Source organism: Kogia breviceps, chromosome 3, assembly GCF_026419965.1.
Source record: "Kogia breviceps isolate mKogBre1 chromosome 3, mKogBre1 haplotype 1, whole genome shotgun sequence".
NCBI classification, from domain to species: Eukaryota; Metazoa; Chordata; class Mammalia; order Artiodactyla; family Physeteridae; genus Kogia; species Kogia breviceps.
This window is the reverse complement of record NC_081312.1, coordinates 174,917,306-174,940,801: the sequence shown is the minus strand read 5'-3', so window position 1 is coordinate 174,940,801 and position 23,496 is coordinate 174,917,306. Positions and strand designations below refer to the sequence as shown.

General features: G+C 35.9%; 1 protein-coding gene across 1 annotated transcript in view; it reads right to left on the bottom strand.

Moving 5' to 3' along the window:
- The window catches only part of MLLT10 (MLLT10 histone lysine methyltransferase DOT1L cofactor), a 282,550-nt gene that overhangs the window by 165,513 nt on the left and 93,541 nt on the right, over positions 1–23,496 (bottom strand). The window contains exons 5-8 of the mRNA XM_067030386.1: positions 22,133–22,242; positions 7,943–8,046; positions 4,626–4,719; positions 2,597–2,692 (exon numbers count right to left, since the gene is read on the bottom strand). Coding sequence (XP_066886487.1) covers positions 2,597–2,692; positions 4,626–4,719; positions 7,943–8,046; positions 22,133–22,242 — 404 coding nt within the window. The remainder of the gene's footprint in view (positions 1–2,596; positions 2,693–4,625; positions 4,720–7,942; positions 8,047–22,132; positions 22,243–23,496) is intronic.

The window sequence follows — 23,496 nt, the reverse complement described above, 5'->3', positions numbered from 1 at the left end:
TAAAAAAAAATTCTATTTTACAATGAGCATTAATTGACATTAATAGTCTTAGAAGATATTCTTCTTAAACAGTAATTCACAATCCAAACTATTTCATGATTGCATTAAGCCCCTCCTATAATATGCATAGCTTTTCATGCATTTCAAACATGTACTTTGATTCTTTTAAAAATATATATGCCAATTTTTAGAGAAACTGTCCCTAATTCAAAGGTATATCTCACCATTAGCTTTTCCTCTCTCCTTGCTGGCATTTCACAGTTAATATCTAACCAGTAATAATATATCTTGGGCCACATAGAAATTCTCTGAAAAGCAAAGGCTAAGTATTGGGTTGGCCAAAAAGTTCATTCAGGTTTTTGTATCTTACGGAAAACCCAAATGAACTTTTTGGCCAGTCCAATATTTTTTTAATCTTCTTGTAGTTATATATAAAAAGTTAACTTATAAATTGATTTCATTTAAAAATAAGTGAGTTGGATAATACCATATTTAGTATTAAATATTCTTTATCATCACTTATTTATAACTTAATAAACATGTGACAGAATGAACACAGATAAAAGAATTCACAGGGAACATGATTCTAACATATCTTATGAACAATATCACCAAAATTTAGTTCATAATATATAGTATTTTAAATTAGCAAAATCCAAATAGATTATAAGTACTACTTGTCAAAACATATATAACATGATATATATGCATACCATGTTATAACATGATATGCATATGTTCAAGACAACCCTATTAGATGTTAAAATCTTAAAAGAGGTAAGGAGGGATGAAGAGAAAGACAGTCTCTAACACCCAATCTTTACAGCTACGTTATCACTTAACATCATATCATAATAAAAAAGTCCCTCCCCAAATATTCCTAAGGCAAGCAAACAAGTCTAACAATAATAATAAATTTATAGTATGTTTATCTCACAGCCTTTATAGATTATCAGAAAATCTTAATTATTAGAAAATAAAATGCACAAACTGATTTTAAGTCTGACAACAAAATCAAGTTGTACTAAACTTATACGTGCTAAAAAATTCAAATAGTATTTACATACTAATGAAAATACCAACTGCTAGAATTTAAAGTTAAACAAGTTTGACTAACTTAACACATTGTTTTTTAATACATTATTCAATAACTGCAAAAACTCATAAAATGAAAACTTTAATTCATTCCTAGAGGGAAAAAAAGATTAATAAATAAATATAGTCACCAGTTAAACACTGTACTACATTTAATAATTGTCCATTAAAAATAACATGACAGGGCATAGACTAAGATAAATATGGTCATACAGCAAATACTTCTTTAAACAAGATAATGCTCATGAAATGGCAGAATATAAGAACATCATTGGTATGACTTCCCTTTTCACAATTTATAATAAGCCCTACCTAAGACTTCCTCAATCATGTTTAAAAAGCTTAAATAAAATCTCACAACGCTTGTTACAAAAACTGCTAATTAAACCAAATCTGCTATTTTTCCATGAGCAACGCAAACAACAATAAACAGCAAAATCAAACCCTACTATTGTCACTATCACAAAACCGCCCCGTTAAAGAACTCAAAATGAGTATGTGTACTTGTTGCCGAAGACCTACCAAAAATATATAAACCTAACAAATGTTTGGAAGGAGAATATAGTTATAAGTATTACTAATAATTGGAAAATTAATCTCAAAACAAAAAATTTAAGCTTTCAAAATGTTTACCTTGAAAAAAGAAAACAAATTCTAACCAAATTCCTAAGTATTTACAAACATGAAAATGTTAAAGTGATTTAGTTTTTCACACAATCTGTAGAAATATCTTCCAAACTAGTTTATACCAACTGTTTAAAAGTAATATTCTTTCCTAATTGAAGAAGTCCTTTGTACCTTCACTTTGTTGAAAACAATCCATAGCAGTATCCTTTTCCTATGTGGGCAATATGTCCTATGAACCGATTCTACACTACTTATCATTAGTTTACTAAAAATTACTCATATCCTTTACAATAAGTAAAAATGTAAGCAGAAAACAGGTAAGTCAGAAGAAGAGACAGATTAGTATTAGGCAAGCTTTTAGTGTTTTAATTAAAAGACAGAATATTCTCAAACAAATGGTATGACATCTGGTCATTAAAAAAATAATAAACCATTAGCACCGCTGGGGAAAAAGTAACAGTCAAGAATATATAGAACTTCAAAATTGTTCTATATTATAAAGGGAAAAGGCTGATGAGATTTTTACTTACATGTGAAATAATCAGTTAATAATAACTAGCAACAAACCATTATTGCTAAAGTTACCCAAAGATTTCAGAAGATGACCAGAGTAACACATGCAAGAAAGCCCTCACATGCCTTCAATCAAGTTTTCAATATTTTAAATTTTCAGTTGAAATGGGTACAACCATATTCACAAATATGGCATATTATTTTAAACCTACTCTTTGACTTAATACTCTGTATTAGCCAAAATTTTTCAATATTTCAATGTCTTCATTCAGCTATCAAGAACTTAATTTTATCTAAAAATGGGAAAAAAAAGTCTATTAAGTAGATGTGCTACATATTTAGCAACAACAAATCCACTTACTTTTTTCTCTTTCTCATGATGTTTATCCTGAGAGTGAGAGGAAGAATCACTTAAACTTTGATCATATGACCTATTACATCCCCGTTTGCTCTTTTTCTAAAAAAGAAAATATGTATACATATAGGTATATGTATATGAAATTTGAAATATTTTTTGTTAGGTTTAAACCAATTCAAGTGTGAAGTACTGTAAAATGTCTACTGAAGGAAAAAAAAAGTCTATTTCAAACTATATAATCCAGACACCATCCATATATTATATATTGCATTATAAAGGAAAATCTAACCCTAAATCTAACATTAATGCCATGTTTTTGTATATTTATTAAAAAGTGTGAAAACAGACTATATTTTCAAACAAGCAGTAGCTTATTTGTCATTTTATTACAAAACCACCTCATTAAAGAGATCAACTATAGTTTTCAATGTCTGGTTTAAAAAACTAAAAATGTTTCAACCAAAAATAGAGAATGCCATATTGAAAAAGGATGCCAAGACCAGAAGAAAAGAAAAGAAAATATCTGAAGAGTTACTTTATGCCACTAAGAAAAGCAAGAAGCCTTTTAATCTCATACGTTCAGTATTAAGGCATATGATTTTCTAAAAATTTGTCTCTGCAGTTCATACAGAAAAAAAAAAATGAAAGGAAATGTCAGCATTACACCCATGCATTTTTCAAAGCATTACTAAAACTATTACACATTTCTATTTAAAATACTTACACAGATTCATAATAAAGTATGACAGAGTTACTGGAGGTGTTAAAATTTGGTGGGGTACCATAACTAATTAAACTAGATAAAAGTGACTATAAAAGATGATCAAATTCCATGCAAACATAGATCTTATACAATCTTATTAAATTATTAAACAGACTTTTCCCCAACCACCAAATGGTATAACAGCATATTAATAAGTAACAATGAAAAAATTCTATTTATACCAAGTTCAAAATCAACTTTCATTATTTCTATATTTTATCTATATCATCTCTGATTTAGAAAATGAACATTCCAATGTGGTTTTAACATCCTAAAGCAAATTTTCAATTTTACTATCTCAAGATTTCTCTTAGTACACTTCAATGTTCTTTGACAGTCATTAAAATAAATCTTCAATATTAAAATAAGTCTTCAATATTAAACAATATATATGTACAATCTTAAATATTTTATATGCATGAACCAGAATACTGGAGTCATGAGCTGCTCATTTCTTAAGAAAGGGGCCCCTAATGATATTATTTATTTTTAAAAAGGAAAGAAATAGCCCAATTCACAGGGGAGAGGTAACAATAAGATACTAAAGAAAAACAAAGAAGCCTTAAATTTTCAGTATACAAATCTGATACCACTGAAGACTGAGAAATAGACAATGGGGCGTTAAGGAAATATTGACCTGTCAAAGGAACATGGACACAAAATACATAATGGTTAATCAAATAATACTAACTGATCCATGCTACTATGTGACAGTAAAGAGTGATCAAATCTAAAATATTTCCAAAGTTGTATTTAAATATATTTTTCTCAAGATCTTTAACCAAGAAGTTACAAAAGAGCCTTGTTTCAAGTTTACCATCTCCGAGTAAATAAAAATGAAAATAAATAATTAAATGGGTAATAGTAATAAAGCAAAAAGATGAGAAACAAGTGATAGAGAATCACAAAATACATAATCAAACATCAAAAATTAAATTAACTGAAAACGGTGGTAAATTACAAACAGTTCTTTACACATTTGTATTTTCTACTAAATGTATACCAACATTTACTATTAACTATTAATATATACTCTAAAGTAGAATATTTTAGAATATTCACCTTTATAAATGAACCCAAGGCAAAGCAAAATCTTTTAAAATTACTAGAGCTTTTAATTCCCAACAAAGAACACGCTAAGCAAACTTAATCTGAAGCACAAACAACCAAAAAAAGTAATGGCTATTATGCCTTTTCTATAAAAGACTCAACTCTATTGTCAAAACTAACTATTATCATTTTAAAGTTAAATTCAAGACAAATTCTTACCAGCTTACTGAAATGATATTTACAGTAGCCACAGTATTGGACGTTATCTGCACCATTACCTTCTTCTTCACAAAGTAGTCCTGCAAACTGAGCACTGAAAAAAAAAGCCAAGTGTATCAACAAAATTTCAAACCATGGTGTGTGTATATCTATCTATCTATATATATTATAGATAGATAGATAAAACTTAAAATTCACTTCCAAGCATGTAGGGTTTATAAGAAAACCTTACGTCTCCTAAGAGAAAAAGGGAAAATAAAAGGCTTCATTATAGCTGAGACCAAGAACATTTCATCCCATCCTATGACTGATATATTTTTTAAGTTATATACATGGTTTAAAATAAACTTTTCATCCATCTCTAACAAGGATGAAGATTTATTTACGTTTTATGTCACCAAGTAGACATTAAATTTCTTTTAAGATATCCCCACACCCCAAACATAACACTTCATTTTACTATTTCAATCTCCACCACAGGTACATTTGGAAAGGCCAGGCATCTAAAGGGCTGACATGACATATGATGCAGATTACATACTGTTAGAAGGAAAATGCTTCAAGTCATACCATAGTACAGTAGGTAAGAGAAATGTAAGCTGTGTTTTTCTAGTCAAAAACAATGGAAGAAATGGAACTGAAACCTAAAGCTATGATATTCATATTTTTTAAAAACGCAAAGTGCTTAAGTTTAGAATCATTATCTTGTCAATTTGACCTTCCACTTTTAACATTCCAAAATTAAAGTACTAGTATGTATCTCATACCCAAAAAAGGTCTTTCATCTTTGGAAATTTAAATACAATATTAAGAGAATTCTTTTTATTTTTTATTGAGGTATAGCTGGATTACAATGTTGTGTTAATTACTAAGGTACTACAGCAAAGTGACTCAGTTATACATATATGTACATTCTTTTCCATGATGGTTTATCACAGGATACTGAATATAGTTCCCTGTGCTATACAGCAGGATCTTGGTGTTTATCCATTCCATATATACCAGCCTGCATATACTAATCCCAAACTCCCAAACCATCCCCCTCCCCCTTGGAAACCACCAGTCTATTATCTATGTCCCTGATTCTGTTTCTGTTTTGTGTCATGTTTTAGATTCTACATATAAGTGATATCCTATGGCATTTGTCTTTCTCTTTTTCTGCATTACTTTGCTTAGTATTATAATCTCTAGTTGCATCCATGTTGCTGCAAATGGCATTCTTTCATTCCTTTTTATGGCTGAGTAGTATTCCACTGTGTGTGTGTGTGTGTGTGTGTGTGTGTGTGTGTGTGTGTGCGCGCGCGCGCACACACCACATCTTCTTTATCCATTCATCTGTCAATGGACATTTAGGGTGTTTCCATGTCTTGGCTATTGTGACTAGCGCTGCTATGAACGTAGGGGTGCATGTATATTTTTGAATTATACAGTTTTGTCTGGATATATTCTCAGGAGTGGGAATGCTGGACCATACAGTAATTCAAGTTGTGGTTTTCTGAGGAACCTCTATACTGTTTTCCACAGTGGCTGTACCAACTTACATTCCCACAAACAGTGTAGGAGGGTTCCCTTTTCTCTACACCCCCTCCAGCATTAGTTATTTGTAGACTTTTTAATGATGGCCATTCTGACTGATATGAGGTGGTACCTCATTGTAGTTTTGATTTGCATTTCTCTAATAATTAGTGATTTGAGCATCTTTTCACGTACCTACTGGCCACCTATATTTCTTCTTTGAAGAAATGTCTCTTTAGGTCTTCTGCCCATTTTTCAATTAAGAGAATTTAAAAGAAACAAAAATCTTTTCCATGGGACTTCTCTGGTGGTCCAGTGGCTAAGACGCCATGCTTCCAACACAGGGGGCCCAGGTTCAATCCCTGGTCAGGGATTTACATCCCACATGCCACAACTAAAGATCCCACATACTGTAACTAAAAGATCCCGCATGCCGCAACTAAAGATCCAGCAGGCTGAAATGAAGATCCTGCATAAAACAACTAAGACACAGCGCCGTCAAAAGAATATTAAAAAATATATATTTTCCATTCCCCAAAAGTAATCTAAAATGGACTTCATAAATCCACATACTAAAAGCTCAGGAAATAAAGCCTGTTCCTATACTGGCTGCCAAATATAGACTGATTTTTAAAATTAATAACTACATGAGTTATTCCCAAACTTTTATTTTTTATTTTATTTATATTTTTTTGGCCGCACAGCATGTGGGATCTTAATTCCCCAACCAGGGATCGAATCTGTGCCCCCTGCAGTGGAAGCGTGGAGTCTTAACTACTGGACTACCAGGGAAGTCTCGCCAAACTTTTATTTTTAATTGTTGTCTATTATGTTGAATGTTTTGTTTTAGGATAATTTATGCTTTTGAAATTTTATGCTCAAAAAAAATATAAGTACAAGTTTTAGTATCAATTTACACTGCCTCCAAAAATTTAGTAACACGTGTTAAGAACAATAATAATGTTCACAGTTTTTGCCCTGAAATCTGACTCCATGGAACTGTGCCCACTTCACAGTAAATACTCAACACATAATAGCTATTAATTATCATTAGTTACTATTCTAAGGAAATTACATTTATGTTTGTTGAATGCACAAAATGTTCTTTACAGCACCACATATTATAAAACAATTTGGAAACAATGTGTTAGAAATTGGTGAAACATTAAATAAAATACTAACATTTGATAGGATATAATGCAGCCATTCCCATGTTGCTAGTGGACTATATCATCTTACCAAAATTTTTGATGAAAAAATTATCAAAAAACAGTGTTACATTTAAACTGTGATTTTAAAAAATTATGCAACAAATAGGTACATGGATAAAAACTGAAAAGAAACATGAACAAAATAAAAATACAATGTTATTTAAAAAAACATTTAAGTAACTTTTTAAGGGAACAGCCACTATAATACTGAGAATGATGGCGATTGCTTTTTTTCCCCTTTTGAAACACAGACAGTTAAAAAATGCTATCATTCATAAAATCCTTACTAGTATTTCAGGCACTGCACTAAATTTATCTACATCAGCTCTTTTAATCCTAATGACAAATCCAAGGGTAGGTAACCAACAGAAGTATTTTAAACAAAATGTAACTGAATAAGACACTAGAACCAGGGTCCACCTACTGGACTCTGATAAATACACTCAATTATTAGAATTATCTTTATTACAGTAAATATAAACATAGACACTATCCCAACAAAATTTACTTTAATAATATTTGGGTACCTAAGTTTTTAACTTACAAGGTATTCCCAATTTCACTTCTGTACAATGACAGAAACATACTTACCATGTCACATGGAAAGCCTGTCGACATCCATGTTTATTACATGTCATGCAAGCACCAGTGGCTGCTTTGCTTTCTCTTCCTTGTTCATCACAAATGTAGCAAGTCTTAGGGTAAAGAAACAAAACAAATTGAAATGAAAGCAAGAACTTTACGAGTGCTTCACACAAATATGGATTTTATAGTTACTTTCAGAAGTCAAGATCAGGTTTACTATCTCACCTACTCCAAATCATGAATTCATTTTTTTCCTGACTATAATCTAATTTTTACAAGCATGAAAACATCAATACATACGTAAACAGTCCTAGTACGATTTCACAAGGCAGTGTTTCCTTAGACTCAAAAACCCCACAAGATAGGAAGACTCTTCACAGGAACGGAGGCCAGAGGGCAGGACACAGCCTACCCTACCTCAGTATTAATATACTCCTCCTCACCAATCTTTAACTGATTCCTGTAACAAAGGTGTAAAAAGAGGTTTGTCTTTCTTTTCTGCTGGAAGCATAAATAAAGGAGGTTGAATAGGAAGTTGGGACTTAGAGGTGAAGGACAGTCCTAAATGAGTGAGCAAGGTTTAGGTCATTTCAACTGTCCACAAGAATCCCACATGACCTATCATTCAGCCCTGCCAACCTGACATAATAGGCCTGGGAGGAAGACACTTTAGGAGATCAGAGATGCCCCCAAGAGGTACTGGCCAATGAACACTCACAGCAACTTGACATCTATCTGGTCCTTCTCCCAGATGAAAACAGCTGATAGACAGTACCACTTTTTCATGAAAGACTAAATTATAAAAATGGCAATCTACAAGTGTATAATGAATAAAATTATCAACTAAGTTGAGTATACAAAAATTAATGCCTAACTACATACACTCAGATGATACAATTCTAAAAAGAAACCAACTTCTGAACAGTAACAAGGTATAACCTAGCAAACTTCAATAGGACCACATGAATTTTTAAACTTGGAGAAGTTTCCGCCACTATGCACTGTGGTGCCAAATAACACCATTCAACAATATTGATAAGAACACAGTTTCAAAAAAAGCCTAATATACAGTAAAGTATATTAGTAAATGAATTTCAACTCCTCTGCTGAAAGACATGGATTCAGACTGAACTGAATTACAAAAATTATTCTACATCTCTAAAAAGTAAAATCCTTAGTTACAACAAAACTAACCTAGACACACTGAATAAGAGCATCTCTAGAGACCTCCCTGGTGGTCCAGTGGCTGAGAATCCACCTTCCAATGCAGGGGACGTGAGTTTGAGCCCTGGTTGGGGAACTAAGATCCCATGTACCACGGGGCAAACTAAGCACACGTGCCACAGCTACTGAGCCTGCACACTCTACAGCCCGCACCATAACTAGAGAGAAGCCTGCACACCACAACTAGAGAGAAGCCCAAACACCGCAACAAAGAGCTCGCTCGCTGCAACAAAACTAAGCCCGCGTGCTGCAACTACTGAGCCCACGCACTCTAGAGTCCACATGCCACAATTAGAGAGAAGCCCACTCACCGCAACAAAAGATCCCACATGCCGCAACTTAGACCTGATGCAGCCAAATTCATTAATTAATTAATTTTTAAAAAGCACATCTCTAACTGTTCAAATTACCAGAAGGCAGTATCAAACAATTACAATGGAAGCATTTAACATACATATTTTAGCCTATAAATGATCAATAAAATTTTAAAAAGAAAAGTACAGAGCAGATTGAAACAGTAACTTTTAAAAATTTTATTTATTTAATTTATTTATTTTTAGCTGCATTGGGTCTTCGGTGCTGCACGCAGACTTTCTCTAGTTGCGGTGAGCGGGGGTTACTCTTCATTGTGGTGCACAGGCTTCTCATTGTAGTGGCTTCTCTTGTTGAGGAGCACGGGCTTTAGGCTCATGGGCTTCAGCAGTTGTTGCACACAGGCTCAGCAGTGTGGCTCATGGGCTCTAGAGCGCAGGCTCAGTACTTGTGGCATTTGGGCTTAGCTGTTCCACAGCATGTGGGATCTTCCCGGACCAGGGCTCAAACCCATGTCCCCTGCATTGGCAGGCAGACTCCCAACCACTGCACCACCAGAGAAGTCCCAAAACAGTAACATTTTAAATGGCAAAATTCAGGGAAAATATGCAAATAGGCCTCAAAGAATATCTCAGTAACTTCCAACAGAGCTGACAGTGAAAAGACACCATCATTTGACCACTCAATAAAATTATGACAGATTTTTTTTTTAAAGAAGTTAGGCCATTTCATAGGTGAAAAAGAACCATTTAAAGTCTCTGTATAGAATAAGCTACAAGGATATATGGTACAACACAGGGAATATAACAAATATTTTATAATAACTCTAAATGGAATATAACCTTTAATAATTATGAGTTACTATATTGTAAATCTGTAACTTATATGGTACTGTATATCAATTACACTTTAATAAAATAAAAATAATAAAGTCTCTGAAAATTGTCCTAAAGACATGCAGAAAACAATATTTTACCCAAGACAATCTACTAAATCTCAATAAGAACAGTGAGAGTTGGTGGCATTTGAGCCATGATCTGCCCCCATCACCACCACCACATACTGCTTCCTGTGATGGAAGTTCCTTTCTGGGTGGCACTGTCAAGAAGATAAGGGCTCCCTCTCTCCACAGATCCTAGTCTAAGGCTACAATTTTACCCAAGGAGGGCCAGGTCTCCAGTGACTCTCATACTACTACTCATCCTGGTAGCTCCCACTCATAACTTCCCACCCTAAAAACAGGCCAAGATTCCTGGGGCCCTATCATTCCTTCCCCAGCTTGCTAGCAGAATGGAAGTTCCATGCTAGGAGGGATACACTGGGCTACTATACCCTTCCCTCCTTCCAGCACCCTGTCAGAGTACATGTGCCTCTTCAGGAGAAGCAGAGTGCTGTCACCATCCTCAGTTCCAGAGCACTAGTGCAGAGGTTCTGTCTCTACAATGAGAAGGAAGACTCATTCTCTAGAGTGGCTATCCTATCTAAAATGTCTAATTTTTAGGGACTTCCCTGGTGGTCCAGTGGTAAAGAAGCCACCTTCCAATGCAGGGGACATGGGTTCAATCCCTGGTAGAAGAACTAAGATCCCACATGCCACAGGGCAATTAAGCCCACATGCCACAACTATTGAGCTCACGTGCCTCAACGAGAGAGCCCACATACCACAAACTACAGAGCACACGCATCAGAACTAGATAGAGAGAAAGAAAAAAAAAAAAACCGGTGCGCCACAACTAGTGAGAAACCTGAGCAGACTACGTGCCTTAATGAAAAAGATCCCACATGCCTCCACAAAGATCCTGTGTGCTGCTACTAAGACCCAACACAGCCAAAAAAATAAATAAAATGTCTAATTTTCAACAAAAAATTATAAGACATGTAAAGAAAGAGAAAAGTATGACCCATTCATAAGAGGAAAAAAAAAGCAGGCATCGATAACTGTCTTTGCAGGGAATCAAGATGTTGGACTTAGGAGACCAAAACCAACCAAATAGAAATTCTCGAGTTTAAAACTCACTAAAACTCACTAAAACGGCTCAACAGTAGATTTGAGTTGGCAGCAGGGAAAGAATCAAATAGATCAACAGAGATTATACAATCTAACGAACAGATTTTTTAGATTATACTACCTAAAGAACAGTTTCAGAGAAACGTGGTATGCCATTAACTGCATTAACAGATGTATAATGAGAAAATCAGGAGAGGAAAGAAAAGGATAGAAACCATACCTGAAGAAATAATGGCTGAAAACTTCCCAAATGTGATGAAAAACAATAACCTACACATCCAAAAAGCTCAACAAACCCCATACAGGATAAACACAAAGAGATGCACACTCAAAATGATGAAAGGCAAAATAAAGAGAAAACCTCGAAAGCTAAATGAGGAAAATGGATCATCACATACAAGTAAACCTGAGATTTCATTAGGAATAAAATAGGGGACAGAAAGCAGTGGAATAACATTCAAAATGCTGAAAGAACAAAACTATCAGCCAAGAATCCTATATCCAGAAGAGCTATATTGCAGAAATAATGGCAAAATAACAACATTCTCAGACCCAAAAAAACTGAGATACTTTGTTGCTCCAAACCTCACTAACAAGAACTACAAAAAGAAATTCCTTAGGCTAAAATTAAGTGACACTAGACAGTAATTGCGATCCACACAAATAAACAGAGAGTTCCCATCACTTATACCTCAATAAAGCTGAAATTTTTAAAAACAAATATATAGACCAATTAAAAAACAAAGAAAGAGTTCTGACAAAGGTAATTATATAGGAAATGATAAGATAGTATGATGAGATATTTCTTTCTCATTCTCTTAATTTAAAAAGCAATCACATAGGGCTTCCCTGGTGGCGCAGTGGTTGGGAGTCCGCCTGCCGATGCGGGGGACACGGGTTCGTGCCCCGGTCCGGGAAGATCCCACATGCCGCGGAGCGGCTGGGCCCGTGAGCCATGGCCGCTGAGCCTGTGCGTCCGGAGCCTGCGCTCCGCAATGGGGGAGGCCACAGCAGTGAGAGGCCCGCGTACCACAAAAAAAAAAAAAAAAAAAAAGCAATCACATAAAACAATGTCTATAAATTATACTATTGGGCCTATAACATACAGAAATGTAATATATGTGACAATGACAACACAATGAAAGAGAGTGGGAATAAAGTTATTTTGGAGTAAGGAAATAACACAAGGTGGTAACTGGAACCCATAGGAAGAAATGAAGAGAAATAAAAATGGTAAACAGGAAAACACACACACTATACATACATCTGTGGTCTTCATCTCTTAGCTTCTTTAAAAAACATACGATTATATAAAGCAATAATTTTAACTATTTGGGGGCTTGTAGTATATATAGAGACATGATATCTATAGTAATAATAGCACAAAGGTGGAGAGGAAAGAAATAAAATGAATGCTATAAATTTTCTATATCTTACTGGAGTTAAGTAGATTCTGGTAAGTTAAGATGAATATTGTAAGCCCTAGAGCAACCACTAAGAAAATAACCCAAGAAAATATAATTTAAAAATCATGAAAGGAATGAAAACGGTACACCAGAAAACATCCACCTATAAACATAAAAGAAGGTAGTGTACAAAGAAGGAAAAAAAGTAGTCACAAGACAAAGAAAACAAAGTAATGGACTTCCCTGGTGGCACAGTGGTTGAGAATCTGACTGCCAATTCAGGAGACACGGGTTCAATCCCTGGTCTGGGAATATTCCACATGCTGCAGAGCAACTAAGCCTGTGTGCCACAATTACTGAGCCTGCACTTTATTTTTTTATTTTTTTTTTTTTTGCGGTATGCGGGCCTCTCACTGTTGTGGCCTCTCCCGCTGCGGAGCACAGGCTCCGGACGCGCAGGCCCAGCGGCCATGGCTCACGGGCTTAGCTGCTCCGCAGCATGTGGGATCCTCCCGGACCAGGGCACGAACCCGCGTCTCCTGCATCGGCAGGCGGATTCTCAACCACTGCGCCACCAGGGAAGCCCTGAGCCTGCACTTTAAAGCCTGCGAGGCCACAACTACTGAAGCTCATGCCACCTATAGCCTGCACTCTGCAACAAGAGAAGCCACCGCAATGAGAAACTCACGCACCGCAACAAACAGTAGCCCCTATTGGTCTCAACTATAGAAAGCCCACACACAACAACAAAGACCCAGCACAGCCAAAAAACAAAAACAAAAAGTTATTATTAAAAAAAAAAAGTAAGAAAGAAAACAAAGTAAAAATGGCAGATGTAAACCCAACCACATTAATAGCGCTGAATATGAAAATAACCCAATCAAAAGGCAGAGACTGATTAACTGAATTTTTTTTAAAAGTTCCATATGCCATCTATAGGATGCATACTTTAGATCCAAAGACACAAGTAAGTTAAAAGTAAAACGATGAGGGCTTCCCTGGTGGCGCAGTGGTTGGGAGTCCACCTGCCAATGCAGGGGACACGGGTTTGTGCCCTGGTCCGGGAAGATCCCACATGCCGCGGAGCGGCTGGGCCCGTGGGCCATGGCCACTGAGCCTGTGCGTCCGGAGCCTGTGCTCTGCGATGGGAGAGACCACGGCAGTGAGAGGCCCGCGTACCGAAAAAAAAAAAAAAAAAAAAAAGTAAAATGATGAAAAATGATATACCATGCAAAAGGCAAGCAAACACAAGTGGCTTATTATCAGACAAAAAAATAGACTGTTGAGAGATTTTATAATAATAAAACAGATATAACAATTATAAGCATATATACATGCAACCAACAAGAGCTCCCAAGACACATGAATCAAAGGAGGAAAAAAGTGATTTGCAAATTTTAAATTTCGCAATTAAATTGCTATAGGATCAAGAAGAAAAATTATAAACTAACTTGAGGATTATCGAGAAAATGATCCCAAAATCACATCTAAATAAAGTGTCAAGTATGTGAATAAAGCTATACTCAGAGGCAAATTTATAGCCTGAAATCTTTCATTTTAAGGGGGAAAAAAGTCATAGTTTGACCTAATATTTTGAATAAAAGAAACAGTGTTCGTATCAAAAGGATTCAGGGGCCAAATTCCAACTCTACCTAAAAAGTAGAGAGCTGAAAGAACATCACTCTAAACCTATCAAGAAAAAGCCATTTAAACTATAAAACCCACAACTTTTCTTGAAACTATGAAAGATTTGCACATGCAAAGGCAACCAAATAGTTTGAAATCCAGGGGCAGACACACTTTCTCCTTCAGCTGCCTAAAAACCACAAGACACTCAGACTATCCACTAATGACAGAGCAAGGGAAGAAAATGTGGTGGAAGACATGCAGATAAGAAACCAGCTGAAATTTTAACAAATTGCTAAAGGCTGATTGTGGGCTACTGCAGTAGTACAGAACCACTGGAACCACAGACAGGAGTTCACACTCACTCACAGGCTCTACTCCATGAAGACTTACAAGGAGCTCTTGGGGAAGACTGGAAGCAAGGAGACAAAACAACCAGAAAGGATCTCCCTTGGTGGTGCAGGCATGAAGGAGAGGATCTATTTGCCACTGAGGCAAAGATATGAAATCCTACCTCTTGCCCAGACACTACTCTCAAAAGCCCTGAGTGTCTGGGGGATTGTCAGCAAATCCCATCACACCCAGGGCATGAGTAAAGACCCATGATAGCTAGGAGGACAAAGGAGAAAATCTTTTACCCCTAAACAAGGGGCAGGAAAAATTCCTGACCCCAGGATCTGTTAATCTATCGGAGATCTTCTAGCACTTGGGGAGAGACAGGAAGCTGTCTCCCTCCCAAGTCCTTCCACAGATGTAGAGCAAAGTCTGCCAAAGGGAGGAGGCAATGAATTGGTGAAACCCTGAGGCCCAGATATACAGAGCCCACCAAGGACTGAGGCTGGACCAAAACAACCAAGAAATCAAAAGGCCAAAACATCAAATAATAAACGACAGCAGTCTAGCACTAACAGGTAGGACAAAAGTATTGTAAAAGGAAGAGCACAGAAAGAAACCAATCTCTGTGGCACCAAATCACCCAATATTCCAGCCCTCAACCTAAACATAAGGTATCATTAGAGGAGGATGAAGGGGCAGGGCCACCACAATGGGCTCAGGAAACAGATCTTCAAGCCACAGAGAGAGGTCACACAATGTTACTTCCAACGCACTTTATTAGCCAAAGCAAGTTACAGAGCAGCCTAGATACAAGAGATGAGGTATTTACTTTTGGTGCAAATGTAAACTGGTGCAGCCACTATGGAGAACAGTATGGAGGTTCCTTAAAAATCTAAAAATAGAGTTAACATATGATCCAGCAATCCCACTCCTGGGCATATATCCAGAGAAAACTATAACTCAAAAAGACACATGCACCCCACTGTTCATATTTACGATAGCCAAGCAGCACTATTTATAATAGCCAAGACATGGAAGCAACCTAAATGCCCATCGACGTATAAATGGATAAAGAACATATGGGGTGGGCTTCCCTGGTGGCGCAGTGGTTGAGAATCCGCCTGCCGATGCAGGGGTCACGGGTTCGTGCCCTGGTCCGGGAAGATCCCACATGCCGCGGAGCAACTAGGCCCGTGAGCCATGGCCGCTGGGCCTGCGCGTCCGGAGCCTGTGCTCCGCAATGGGAGAGGCCACAGCAGTGAGAGGCCCGCATACCACAAAAAAAAAAAAAAAAAAAAAAAAAGAACATATGGGGTGTGTGTCTACACACACACACACACACCCCACATGGGGGATAAATTTGGAATTGGGGACTAACATATACACACTACTATATATAAAATAGGCAAACAACAAGGACCTACTGTATAGCACAGGAAACTATATTCAATATCTTGTAATAACCTATAATGGAAAAGAATCTGAAAAAGCATATATATGTATGTATGTGTATACAGACACAGATGTAACTGAATCACTTTACTGTATGCCTGAAACCAACACAACTTTGTAAATCAACTAGACTTCAAGAAAAAAAAAATTCTTAATAGCTTTCCACATCTATTCCTATAGAAAAAAGATAAAGGGAAGTTGGGCTAGCAATTTCTAAGTTCTCCTCTACTGTTATCCTCTTATAATTCAACGACACCATGTTTTATAGTATTTTCAGTTTGTTTGGTTGGTCTGTTACGATCCTTCCTATACTTATAAACACTCGTTTCTTCATGGCCATTCAGTAAATAAAAGCTATTCAAAAGGATAAATCCAGGATATACCTATCATCTGCCAACTACTCTCTATGGAAATTGCAGCCTTCTAAACTAAATGCTTCCTTGACTCTAAAGAACACAAGACCACCCAAAAAAGTTCCCAAATATCTATGTTGCCCCAATCTTCCCATTTTTAAAAAATTATTGAAACGTAATTAAAGGTAACATATGCCACTGACATTTATTAACAAAATGTATATGTTAGTAAAATAAGGAATTGATACAAGAAAATATGAGAGGTCAAAAAATAAAAACAAGAATCTGATGACAAATGGTACAGAAACTGGTCACTACATATGTAATGATGTGGGAAATTTAACAACATAAATCAACACAGTGAATGCTCTGCAACTGGATATACTATACAAATAGTCTAGAAATTTTCCTTTTTTTCTTCTAAATCCTACAGTCTTCCAGCCACACAGGATTATTTATTATTCTCTGAACTGCCTAGCACCCTCCCCTTTGCACCTATTACCCTAATTTATGCTACTTTCTCTGTCTAGAATTATTATTTGATTCTTTCTTCCACAGGTCAAATTTCTTATTATCATGCACAGCCCTTATATAATATCTTTGTGTGCCTTATTCAATTCCTTAGACAAAAATAATCCCTCCTTTCATTATGTTCCATAATACTCCATTCGGATTTATTATTTATAATCTCTTATTTTCATACATTGTAGTTATATATTTACTTGACTAAGTGTCACATGGACATAAACCCTGTATTTTATGCAACTCTGAACTCTTAGCGTCTAGCACAATGCAAAGCAGGTCCATTTTAAGTGCCCAATACATTTATTAATAATCTCCACATAATCCTTTACTACCACTCATTAAGGACTGATGTATTCCAGAGGAGCTCCCTGGCAATCCAGTGGTTAGGACTTGGTGCTTTCACTGCCATGGTACAGGTTCAAACCCTGGTCAGGGAAGTAAGATCCTGCAAGCCACATGGCGTGCCCCCACACCCACCCCAAAGAAAAAAAAAAGATTGATGTCTTCCAAAATGCAACAATCCGTTTTCCAATTGTTCCTATCATTTCAGAATTACATGTCCCCTATTAACCATACTGAATATTCATGAACAGAATATTATTCTTTTTAAGGTTAACTATACAGACCAACAACCATAAGAATCCAAGACACATATAAGGAAAAAAATTTGACAGATAGATACACCACGTTTCTGGAAGGGGAGATTCAATATTCCAAAAAGATCAATTCTTCCCCAAAATAATATTTCACTGTAGCACCAGTAAAATTAAAATTGTACTGTTACTCCCAATGTTCATCTAAAAAAAGAAATACATGACAAAATTTGTTCTACCATGTACCAAGATGTATTTAAAGCCATAATAATTTAAAACAGTGTGGTACTAGAATAAGAATAGAAAGACACATCAATGGAACAGAAAAAATGTCAAGAATATCCAAGAATTTAATAATGATTCAAACAGTATTTCAAATCACTGTGCAGAACATAGATTATTCAATAATAGTGTTGAACAGGTTGACTAAACCACATGGGAGGGGAAAAATTACACACACATCTCACCATATTCTAAAATTAACTCTAACTGGATAGAAGATTTATATCTAAATTAATTCATTCTTCATCTATACTCTCTCCCTTACTTCTTGAGTACTTTACTCTTAAAGCCATGAGCTGGGGCCAAGCATGCTAGCATCTATCCTGGGAAAGAAGGGGCAGGCCAACTCAAGTATCAGAGGAGCCCCAGTAGTGTTGGCGCTCATGAGAGTGTTGGGGGTTGGAGTGGAGGTAGTGTCCAAGTGAGTTGTAAGAACCTGAGCAAAGTGAGGGGAGAAGGGGTAGTTCTGGACTGAAGCTGGGTGCCAAACCCCCAAAATGGTTCAAGAAGAAAAAGGCAGACATGCAGGGAAGCAGCAGCAACCCAGAGTGAGGTCTGAGCGTGAACATGGTTAGGCTGGCCTCTGTATTATGGGATGGCAGCAACAGAAGATTTGTTAATATAAGAGAGAATGATCAAATAAATATATTGAGGATAATGGGAGTCAGGTTTCTCATTGTCTGGCATGAGAGTCATAACACAAAAAGAAAAAAACATTAGAATGAACCCTGTGCTGTTGGACTAGGTTTAGGGAAATTACTAAGGAATTCCTAGGAGTTTATGGTTCGATAAATAAATAGATACAAAGACAGAGAGATACAGAAATACATACAGGTATGTTTATATTTAATACATAAATCCATATACTAAATCAGAAGTGTCTGTGTGACCTCACCAACTTCAAAATATAAAGAAGACATAGATGTGAATGTGTGTGTATCTCTGCATCTATACACATTGAGAGGGCCTGGAAGTAGCAACATCCTAATAACAATGAGCACACCTAGTGTCCACTTTGGTTTCTAAATACCATTCTCACCGAAAACAAATCAAGGCTCCCTGGAGAAATGTTATTCTAAGGCTAAGACAGGAATGCTTCAAGATGTGCCTAGAACATACTGTCATGTCAGAAGTAAAGAAGTGCTCAAACAATGATAGAACCATGTCAAAAGACACAAGAACCAACATGAAGAGGTCCCACTGGCCAAACCTGAGACAATATGAACATCACAAGAAGTGACAGTAATGGGGAATGACCCATTAAAATAAAATATTAATATGTAAGTCAATATTAGTCCATACTAATATAAATAATTGGGGAGTGGAGAAAGTTTTTCCTTCAAATGGAACGCCACCTGATGAATGTAAAAGATGGAATTAGAAAACCACCACTTGACATCAATCTAATAGATTAATTAAGCAAAGAAACAACAATGAATGCTAAAATTAGTGAGTAAAAGGCACGAGGAACAAGATATTTACATAAAAAGTACTTCCCCACAAAATGCTTACTGATTATAAAGGGAATAAAGATTAACCTCCCAATGGAGAAATCTTGTAGACACTGCCTTAACCAAGTGATCAAGGTAAAATCACCAGTAATGGGAAAAGTTGAAATCATGTACCACCTGACAGGATGCAATGAGAAGAACATAGCATCATTTCTGTGATATTCCTGCCAAAAACACATAATCTGAATTAATCATGTGGAAACATTATAAAAATCCATTCTACAAATAACTGGCCTACACTATTCAGAAGTATCAAAGTTATGAGAGTCAGAGAAAGACTTAGTTACTATTCAGGAGACTTAAGAGACAAAAAGCAATCTGTGATCTTTTAGCTATGAAAGGGAAAAAAGAAAACATGAATGAAAATTAGGTAAATAATGATGGGGTCTCTGGATTAGACAGTAATAATGCATAAATGTTAATTTCCTGATTTTGGCTGTATTGCGGTCATGTAGAAGAAAGTCCTTCTTTATAGGAAATATAAACTAAAGCATTCAGAAGTGTAAGTGTTATATGATAAATTACTCTCAGATGGTTTAGGAGAGGAAGAAGTCTTTGTACTATTAATGCAACCTTAATTTAAGTTTGAAATTATTTCAAAATTGAAAGGAAAAAAACAAGTATTTTTAGAAATAAATTTTGAAAGTACTAAAAAAATAGTTTGACATTAGTGTAGAGAAAGATTTTCTTTGCATGGCAACAAATGCAGAAACAATAAAGAGTAGTTGTGTAAAATTTTAAACTTCAAACTAGAAGAAATTAACCTGCTAGAATACCAACAACAATATTAAAAAGAAAATGTTAAGTTATGGGAAAAAGCATTCACAGCAAGTATATAAGAATAAAGAATAACATCTCCAATATAAAAAACATTTTGTAAGAAAAAATTAAAACATTACAATATTAAATTGAACAGAGTTATTCAAGATCAATTAACAAACATGAATAACCTTTTTAAAAAACTTTAAAATATTTAACCTTACCAATATTCAAAGAAAATCAAACACTAATATTTTTCACTAAAAAGAATAGCAAAGACTTTTTTAATGGTAATATACAGTGCATTTAACAGGATTAAGATTATGTGCAATCTCACATATAACTAGTGTCATTATTAAATGAGAAGCTGCATTCTAGAACAACTTCACACAATATATTTACTGAAGCTTCCAAAATGTTCATACTCCTTTACACACAGATTTGGCTGGTATGCACATGCCAAACACCAAGTGAGGCTCTTCAACAAGAAGGCGTTCCTAAGGCATTCTTAATAAATTATATTTTATTGAAACTAATAATACTTTGTATTAGATGCTAAATATCCACTAGAAATAATGGCAAAATATAATTTATTAACACAAAATGATGTTCAGGATTATTAAGTTTCAAAAACAGAACAGTATAAGCACTATGATCCAAACTTTTTACAGTTATATAGTAAATGTAAAAATGCACACAAAAAAGATTTTAGATAATTTCTGTCTCGCATTTTCCTATTTTTTTCTCCATATTTTCCATTTTTAAAAAATAAATACTAACGATCTACATTACAAAATGGTTAGTATTTTGAAACCTTAGAACTGGCTGCAGTGACACTTTCTTCACCAATGGAATAAATCAACAGGTACCTTCAGTTAAAAATGGTAACACTATATTTAAAGACACAGTGGGCTAATAAAAAATAATCATCCAATAATATGCAAAAGAGAACGAAACAATAATATAAATGTACTTAATTAAGAAAAAGATACAGGAAAAAAGTGAACATTAACTAAGGTTTTTGAAAACGGCAACAATAAAAATCCTATCTCGGGGGAACAAAATAATGTGGAGAGGAGAGATGAGCAAATAATATTCTGTGATAGGATTATTTTTAAGACAGGATGTGTAGCATCATATCGAATATTATACCAAATAATGATTAATTCAAATTTAACAGATCCTCAATGTCTGAAAGAACATAAAAGTTAGTAATTCTTAAAAAACAAATCTAAGGACTTCCCTGGTGGTCCAATGGGTAAGACTCTGCACTCCCAATGCAGGGGGCTAGGGTTCGATCCCTGGTCGGGGAACCAGGGATGCATGCATGCTGCAACTAAGAGTTCACATGCCACAACAAAGTCTGCATGCCGCAACTAAGAAGTCCACATGCCGCAACTAGAAGATTCCGCATGCTGCAACTAAAGATCCTGCATGCTGCAATGAAGATCCCAAGTCCCACAACTAAGACCTGGTGCAGCCAAAATAATAAATAAATAAATAAATATATTTTTTTAAAGAACAAATCTATACGGATTAAAATGTTAGAAGTTTAAATACCTAGGTTAATATAAAAGGTAATATAGTTTTGTTTGTGTGTGTTTGTTTTGTACTCCTGTGACCTTAGTAACATTTTAATACTTGTAGTTTACCACAGTAATTACACTTTTTCCAAATCAATGGAGGCATTTAATTTAAATTTTTTAATGAAGGGTTGTAATAAAACAAAATTTAAAAATTCCTTTACACTTCCCAGTTTTAAAACAAAAAAATTATATTCAAACATCAATAAAATAATATCTACTATACCTTATTATAACGATCATGTGGCACAGACTGTAAAACAATTGGTTCCATTGTAGAAACATTGGCAAACTGTACCTCTGGAATATACAGGGCACAAACCACATGAGCCCAACCTAAAAATAAACAAAAATAATGTCATTTTTCCATTTTTCAATAAAGCTTTTTCAAAGATAAATTAAATTATTAACTTTAAGAACAGATCCCTTAATGTCCATTTTAAGAAATGCACAACAAACACGTTAACAAATTATCACTACTGACTGACTGTCAAACCACTACTGATAAGACTCTTAGTCGTTTTTCCAGTTAATACACATGGTAACACAAATAAAGGGAAACTTTGGGGGGGGGGGGGGCTGTGCCACAAGGCTTGCCGGATGGATCTCAGTTCCCCGACCAGGGACTGAATCCGGGCCACAGCAGTGAAAGCCCAGAATCCTAACCACTGGGCCACCAGGGAACTCCCCAAGGGAAGGAAGGAAGGAAGGAAGGAAGGAAGAAATTAATATTTATTTATTTATTTATGGCTGTGTTGGGCCTTCGTTTCTGTGCGAGGGCTTTCTCTAGTTGCGGGGAGCGGGGGCCACTCTTCATCACGGTGCACGGGCGCTCACTGTCACGGCCTCTCTTGTTGCGGAGCACAAGCTCCAGACGCGCAGGCTCAGTAGTTGTAGCTCACGGGCCTGGTTGCTCCGCGGGGTGTGGGATCTTCCCCAACCAGGGCTCTAACCCATGTCCCCTGCACTGGCAGGCAGATCCTCAACCACTGCACCACCAGGGAAGCCCCCCAAGGGAAATTTTTAATTCAGATGCTGGCACTGACACTTTTCATAAGAGTAAACTGAATAATTCAGATCAATAATTCCTCTGAGAACCACTATAAAAATATGAAGTTTAGGGACTTCCCTGGTGGTGCAGTGGTTAAGAATCTGCCTGCCAATGCAGGGGACATGGGTTTGAGCCCTGGTCCGGGAGGATCCCATATGCTGCGGAGCAACTAAGCCCATGTGCCACAACTACTGAGACTGCGCTCTAGAGTCCACAAGCCACAACTACTGAGCCCGTGTACCACAACTACTGAAGCCCACACACCACAACTACTGAAGCCCAGTGCGTAGAGCCTGTGCTCCGCAACGAGAAGCCACTGTAATGAGAAGCTCACACACCTCAACGAAGAGTAGCCCCCGCTGACCTTAACTAGAGAAAGCCTGCGCACAGCAAAAAAGATCCAACACAGCCAAAAAAATAATAATATTAATTAATTAATTAATTTTTAAAGTATGAAGTTTTATAGCTGAAAACCTATAATAAAAATTTTAATACTTTAAATCTTAAATGTCAGTATTAAATTTTTAGCTGTTATACAA